General features: G+C 40.6%; 1 protein-coding gene across 3 annotated transcripts in view; it reads right to left on the bottom strand.

Annotated features, from left to right (window-relative positions):
- Nucleotides 1–3,758: 3,758 nt before the first annotated feature.
- Htr2c (5-hydroxytryptamine receptor 2C) overlaps nucleotides 3,759–7,974 on the bottom strand; it is a 229,136-nt gene continuing 224,920 nt past the window's right edge. For all 3 annotated transcript variants that reach the window (NM_012765.3, XM_039099497.2, XM_063279820.1), the window contains one exon: nucleotides 3,759–7,247. In NM_012765.3, coding sequence (NP_036897.2) covers nucleotides 6,418–7,247 — 830 coding nt within the window. In that variant the 3' untranslated portion in view covers nucleotides 3,759–6,417. The remainder of the gene's footprint in view (nucleotides 7,248–7,974) is intronic.

The following is a 7,974-nucleotide window of genomic DNA, read 5'->3' as shown; positions in this document are numbered from 1 at the left end:
GCTGGGTGAGCAGGGGCTATTGGAGTGAATATAAATCACTGATGGAGGGCCAGGATGCTGAAGATGCCTCATTTGCATGAGGAAGATTCTAGGTGCTTCTTGACACGATCTTATAAGGAAAAAGGAAGTTCAACCTGGCTACTGGATAAGTGTCCTTCTCTGGTCAGGACATGCAAGCCCCATATAGGTGGAGAATGGTCCTACTCAGGATGATATTTCTGGGCTTTGCATACACCTCAACTCCACTCTTGTTCCAGGCCTGCTCCAAGGTCCCATGGCTTCTTGGCCCCACACTAAACTTTTTCTAGCACTAATCAATTTGGAACAAGTAGAATTTCCAGGCCCAATTGGGCTTTGTAATTATAAATATAGGTACCTTTTTCTAAAACCGAGGGCACATTTTGAAAACTGATTCTTTATCCATTCGAAGTAACCCCACATTAACATTAGTTTCTTTGTTACCCAAAAGGTGATTTTATTCTTGGTCCACAGAATTGAACTAAATTGTAGGACATCCCTTTTGGTGTCTTTGAAGGTTGAGATTTGCTTGCTGTGGAAACTCCACACATTTGTTGTCAGAGTTGTATGTTATAAAAGCACATCTTCAGAGCGGTGATTTTGGAAGGGCTGGGAAGGGTGGTGGGGATTGAGTTAGGGCTCTCTGAATGCTTTGCAAGCATTCTATTACTCATTTTGCCAATTTTATTTTTGGATACAAAAAAAGAGTTGCCCAGTATGATCTGAAATCTGTTATGCACCTCAGGCTGGCCTTTACCATGTCTCCCAGGTCCTGATTGTTGGATGATTTCTTGCACCTCCTCTTTTAAAGATACCAGGGGGAAGAAATCCTTCTTGTAACTGTGGTGGTTTGTCGTGTTTTCTTCCTTTCTCCTAGGCATATAAATCCCAAGATAAAAACCAATGTTTTATTTTATTGTTATTGTTGTTCTAAGTGGGCCCCAGTTCACAAAATATTTGAGATTGCTTTGATACATTCTACTTTTGTAGGTTTGGATGACTATCTCTTTCCAGCGTGTTCAGTTTTCTAGGTAATGTTTTAACATAAGTGCAAGAAAAATATTCAAGAAGAAACGGTCTTGGCTGTAGAAGTCGCACTAGGGTAAGTGGGAGCCCAGAAGCTTTGGATATAAGAAATCAACCGCTATTTCATGATAACTGACATCCTTCTCTGTCTGCCTAGGTGAGTAGTTCAGGGCTGTGGACTGAGTTACTTCAGTATTAGGCCTATCTTTCATTCTGCTACTACTACTAGTAGTAACTCCATTATTGGGATAAGAAAAAGATGAAACCTTGGACTAGGTAGATGATGGCTCAGTGGGTAAAAGCATTGGGTGAACAAGCTTGATGATGTGACTTATCTCTGCAATCGCTATAATAAGCCGGAAGTTCTGGCACACATATGTAATCTTAATGACAGATAGAAAGTTAGGGTAGGAAAGTCAGCCAGAATATTGTTTTCCAAACAACTGTCATGAAGTAGGCAGTGCAGAGACCGAAACAAGAGATATTCTGTCTCCAAACAAGGTAGAGGGAGAGAGCCAAATCCCAAAATGTGTTCTCTCACCTTCACATGCCTGCCGTATACACTGACGCACACACCATACAAATAAATTTAGCTTTTCTCTATTTTTTTTTGTATTAGGCACACACAGCTTCCAGATTTAGCAGTGCAAAGCAATTCTGATGCCTGGCATGGTGGTGAATTCCTATAAACATAACTCAGGTGATAAAGAAAAAGATTGGGGTTGGGGATTTAGCTCAGTGGTAGAGCACTTGCCTAGCAAACGCAAGGCCCTGGGTTCGGTCCCCAGCTCCGAAAAAACGAAAAAAAAAAAAAAAAGAAGAAAAAGATTATGAGCATAGGGCCAGCTTGTGCTAGATAGCATGTTCTCGACCAACCTAGTCATCTTAGGAAGACTTGAATAAATTAATTAATTATTCTGTCTATGCATAGCAGTATCTCTGCTGATTCTGATGGCTGTTCCATTTCTGTGAACCAACCTATTCATCTTGAAAAAGAAATGAAGCACCAATATTTTCTCCTCCTAGAACTGCTCTCTCAGACTAGCATCCTTTTGGCTTTCCCATCACCTATAAATTATGTATGTTGAAAGAAAAGGACAATGCATTTCGTCAGCCTTGGCTTCAGGTACAAGAAATAGAGTTGGACTGTATGCTGCCTCTGATAATTTCAGAGGTGTCTGCCTAAGTCATCTGAGTTGAGAAGCAAAGCGAAGGTAAAGGTGCCATACTTCAAGATGACATAACTAAAGAACGGGGAGTTCTTACAACTCATTTAGCCATGGGGAAAGGCAACCTAGCAACTGATTTCTGAGTGTCTGTGTGTATCTGTTGAAAGTACAGTAACCTCAACATTCTGAAGACAAAACTATCAATAAGATAGATGGTCCATGCTGGGAATATCTCCGAGTTAGAGGACAACATCTACAGAGTAAGTTTCAGGATAGCCAGAAACTCTGTCTCAAAATAAAAAAAAAGTAGATGGTCCTGTCTGTCCTTGGGGAGTATTGATTCTGGTGAAAAATGATGGTGATGATTTACTTTTTAATTATTTAATTTTTAAAAATTTAAAGATATTTTGATTGTGTTCTTTCCCTCCCCCAATTCCTTCTAGATCCTTCTCCCTTCCCTACCCACTAGCATGTTTTCTTTTCTTATTTTATCTAATTATATCCCAAATGTTGCCCCCAGTCCCCTCCCAGAGTTCTTCACACCTCCCCTTTGCCTTGAGAGGGTGACTTTCCCCAGCATCCTGCTTTTCTGAGGCATCAAGTCCCTACAGGATTAGGTGTACCCTGCTGGGCCCAGACAAAGCAGTCAGACCTCTGCTACAGGTATGCTGGGGGCTTTGGACCAGCTTAAGTATGCTCTGTTGTTGGTGGCTTAGTCTCTGGGAGCTCCTCAGGGTCCAGGTTAGTTGACACTGTTGGTCTTCTTATGGGGTTGCCATTCCCTTCATTTCCTTCAGTCCTTCCCTTAACTCTTTCGTAGGGGTCCCTGACCTCAGCCTAATGGTTGGTTGTAAGTGTCTGCATGTCTCAGTCAGCTGCTGATAGAGCCTCTCACAGGACAGCTATGCTAGGCACATGTGCTTGTTCCTGCGAGCACAACATAGCATCTGTAATAGCATCAGGATTTGGTACCCATCCATTGGATGGGCCAGTAGTGGTCAGCCATCAATCTGGCGGTTACTCCGAAAATGGAAATAGTTCCACCTGAAGGCACAGCTATATTGCTCCTGGGCACGTACCCAAAAGATGCCTAACTGTACCACATGGACACGTGCTCCACTCTGTTTATAGCAGCCTTAGTCTTAATACCCAGAAACTGGAAACAAACCAGATGTTCCTCAATCAAAGAGTAGATACAAAAATGTGGTTCATTTATACAATGTAATAGTATTCAGCTATTAAAAATGAGGACGTCATGAATTTTGAAGGCAAAGGAATGGAACTAGAAAATATCATCCCTAGTGAGGTAACCCAGATCCAAAAGGACATGCATGGTGTGTACTCATTGATAAGTAGATATTAACCATAAAGTCCAGAATACCCAAGATACACTACACAGACCATAAGAAGTTAAAAAATAAGACCCAAGTGAGGGTGCTTCAGTCTCACTTACAAAGGGGAATCCCTCTAGCATTTTCAATTGATGGGGTAGATTTTTATCCAGAAACGGTGCACGGGTGAAAAAAAGACACATGACAAACTAGGTCATCACTTAATAAATTTAATAAATTAAGAGGAAGTCTCACAAAACTCAGAAGAATGTAACACACGGGAATAAGGAATATGACACCAGTTTGCAACCATTCACAAAAAGTACCGTTTGACAAAGGAGGAAAATCACAGGAAATAATAATATAAGGCAGTCTTAAAGAGTATACATACATAATAGCACATCAAAATGATTTGACAGTAAATTCACCACGTTTACAGTTGTCACATGAACTGTTTTAAAACATTTATAAAAGTTTGTAGATTTAACACTGAACTGTAAGATTTATTTCCAAATGGTTGTTTTTATATAGATATACTTCATACCAAACTGCACGGAACTTACGAATAGCACACAAGTTGAGAATAATTGCTGTGTTGGGTACTATTACGTACTACTACTTGATGACATAAGAATTATTAACAAATGTGCTATAAGCGATTATCATTCAACTTATTGCTAGTGCTTTAGGAACTCCATGGTTTATAGTCTATGTCTCTGTAAAACATATGCTATGAGCTTGCCCTGATACTTAAGAAAGAAATCAGATGTTTCCAATTTTCTCTAATACAATACTTCAGATCTGAATGTCTCTTAGGGACTGCCGAAGAAGTTTTCTCCAGCGCTTTCTATATCAGCTCCTCTGCCTTGCGTTGATACGGATCAGTGGATTGATGCAACATACATGGCGTACATGCACATCACCATCTGTATGTGCAGAACTCATGCTCAATGCATGCTGTGTTTCTTCAGTCATTTTCATTTCATTAAGAAGTAGGTCATCTCATTCAATTTCAGGTAATTGTTTTTACATGCAGTTCAACTGACCTAAAAGGCAGGTAGACTTTACTTTCCTGTCATGTTTGGGCATGCTCAAGCAATTGAGTGACATTTGGCAGTGTTGGAAATCAAATAGAGACTGCTTGAGTTTCCTCAAATACAGCCGCTCTCCCACTGCCCCCGTGGCAGACTGTTCAATTTATCTATGCTGTGTGTTAAGAACACACTCCAGGAGTTTTTGAAATTCAAATCCTTCCTTGCTGACTTCAAGAGCCTAAGAGTCCCATTCCAAGGTGTGCAAGCAGCTCTTGGGCATAAGAAACAGTGTCATGAATTCTTCAGAAATTTATTCACAGTTGTGTACAAATGTCCACACAGGGAAACACAGTTACTGGGAACGGGTGTATACTCTGTACACAGCATAGACTTAATAATCTGACTTGAGCAATGTTTGAAAACTTTTCATAGTTTTCAATTTCACTAAAATGGTACTTAATTCTTAGGGAGCAGCAGGCCCACGAATGAAACAATGGCTGACATTAATTGGAACACAGCATTATATTTGAACAAAGATTTAAAGTTCAGGTACATAATTGCAGCACAATGGGGAGCTTCCACGGTCACAATTTAGCTGCAGCCTTTTCCTGCACTAGAGAGCTTGGAAGGATCTGACAATGAGATAAATTTTGTTTAAAATTCAAATGGAAACTCTGTATTTCTATTCTTCCCAGAGTTCAATGAAAGCGTCTTTTTAAATTACTTTTTTCACATTCTAAGGGCCTAATTCAGTAGTCCTTAATCAAGCAAAACTTTCAAGGTCATGGTTCTCTACCCTTCTCAGACTAGTTTTACTTAAAAATGGACTGCCAAATTGGGTCCTATAGATAGAGGTACCATAATTAAGAAGATATTTTAATAAGGCTCGAAATGCAAATTTCATTTTGTGTGGAGCACACAAATTTCCAGAATTCTGAGATCAAAATCCAATTGATGTTGAATCCTGGATTGGGAAATAACTCTGGGATTTGCTTTCCCAGTTTACTCTTGGAATTAGGTATTTACTAAGGACCAGAATGACGACACTAATTTTAGTTTGCTTGTCGTAATAATCAGAATTTGAACATTGTCCTTAAGAAGTGAAAAGCTGTTTCGTGTGTATATCTCTTTCGCATCCTTCCACTTCTGTAGTCCTGGTTAACCAGCTGCTATGTTAAAAGACCACTATGATTGGGGATAGACATTGCAGCAAAAATCTGACACGACGTTCTGACAATGTCCAATTGCACCCCGATGTATAACAACAAAGTTGAAGTCTGACTCTGACTCACTGATGAATATTTTTCACAATGGGCAGAACCTATCTTACTGTGTTTATGCGTGTAGATGAGCAGAGCGAGAATCTAAAGTACATATTTACTGTTAACCCGGAAAAGATGCCACTGAATCTGTCCATTTAGGTGTGGTTTGAAATAACATCACAGTCCCGTGCATCATTCTGGTCTCTTGCAAATGCCACCTGAGATGAACATCAACATTTCCTCATTCACAAAAAGAATCGAGATAGGAAGGAAGAAAGCAAAGAAGGGGCAAGGGAGGGAGGAAATAGGGAAGGAAGGAAGAGAAAAACCACAAACACTATTATGCATCAAGGAATCAAAATAAATTAGTCCCCGTCTATCATAAACAGTAAATATAGAACCCCGAATCTCACTATTAACGCATGATTGTAAAGTACAGGGTTGCAAAGCTATTTATAAAAACACTGTCTTGTCACACAGCAATATTTACATTAGTTATGATTCACAGGAAAATCACGGGGGGTGGGGAGGACTTTCCTACAGGAACTTTCCTGTAGGAAGTCTGCGCTGCTCTCGCTTACACACTACTAATCCTCTCGCTGACCACATTAGAGGGGTTGACTGGCAGCTCTAAGTTCTCCACCTGCATCTCTATGCCAGGCTCAGGGTCATTAGCTTTCCTAGCCACACGTTCATTGGTATGCCGATAAATGTTAACATTGAGCTCCCTCCCAGACAAAGCAGTGGCAGCAACCCTAGGAATCTGTCGAACAGGAGGCTTTTTGTCTGGCTTATAATCGCAGCGCAAATATTTAGAGAAAGCCCTTCGGTAAATTTTATTAAAGAGAGTGTACACCAGAGGATTGATGCCTGAACACACATAGCCAATCCACACAAACACATTGAGAAGCTTCTCCATTAGCTTTTGGTTACAGGCCTTCCCACAAAGAACCGACAGGATATTGGTGATGAAAAACGGGCACCACATGATCAGAAACACAAAGAATACAATGCCAAGGACTTTGGAAGCTTTCTTTTCGTTGTTGATAGCTTGCATGGTGCCTCTGGGACGCTTTTCTTTCTTCTTTCGACGTGGTTTCTGATCTGGATTAGGGTTCGGAGCGTTCTCTTCCTCACCACCATTCTTCTTGCAGCAGCAGTTCAGAAAGTTCAGGCTCATATTAGCCAGTTCCTCCTCGGTGTGACCTCGAAGTAACATCAGAGTTTGACGGCGCAGGACGTAGATCGTTAAGAAGTAGGTGATCACCATAATCGTCAACGGGATGAAGAATGCCACGAAGGACCCGATGAGAACGAAGTTGGGGTCATTGAGCACGCACGTGGTGTTATTCACGAACACTTTGCTTTCGTCCCTCAGTCCAATCACAGGGATAGGAACTGAAACTCCTACGGGAACAAAAAGGTGGGAGTCGTTACAGCACATGCATCAATTTGTATAAAAGCGCACAGTCATTCATTGTCATTTTACCAAAAAACTTGATGTTTGTTGAAAGCTATTCATGGCAAACCCAGGAAGCTCTGGAAAGTCTTGGGGGCAATACATAATGATAGCATTCTGCGGATTGCTGTAACAGTAGAGAATCTTCATTTTTTGAGACAAAATATCAGAGATATGATTATGTCCTGGAGTGGACTGAATCCATTTTGTTCTATTTGTAGTCCCTAGAACTGTTTTTGCTCCTCAAAGGTGCTCAATATTTGTTAAGCCAGGGAATAACTTCGCATTTGTCTTTAGTAATATCATTAAGATCAGTCGTTCTTTTTCTTTTTTTTTTAGTATGCTGTTATTCAATTACAATAACAACAATATGCACTACATCTACAGTAGTCTGGGAGGATTGATTGGATAGTTTCTCTTTTACGCAACTACTAATCTAAGAGCAGAAGCAACTGATTTTTTTTCTCTTTTTTTCCACAAGGCCGTGTGTGTGTGAGTGTGTGTGTGTGTGTGTGTGTGTGTGTGTGTGTGTGTGTGTATCTATCAGTAACAGGGTTTCAAGGTTAGTAAACAGAAAGGGGATGAGGATGGATCTTCAGGGTATGACACTGGGCTAGGGACGGGAGAAGAATCAGAAAGGAGGAGGGTAGGAGGGAGGCAGAAAAGGAGGGAGAG

The sequence above is a fragment of the Rattus norvegicus genome, chromosome X (assembly GCF_036323735.1).
Source record: "Rattus norvegicus strain BN/NHsdMcwi chromosome X, GRCr8, whole genome shotgun sequence".
NCBI classification, from domain to species: Eukaryota; Metazoa; Chordata; class Mammalia; order Rodentia; family Muridae; genus Rattus; species Rattus norvegicus.
The sequence above is the reverse complement of the archived record's forward strand: the minus strand, read 5'-3'. Positions and strand labels throughout refer to the sequence as shown.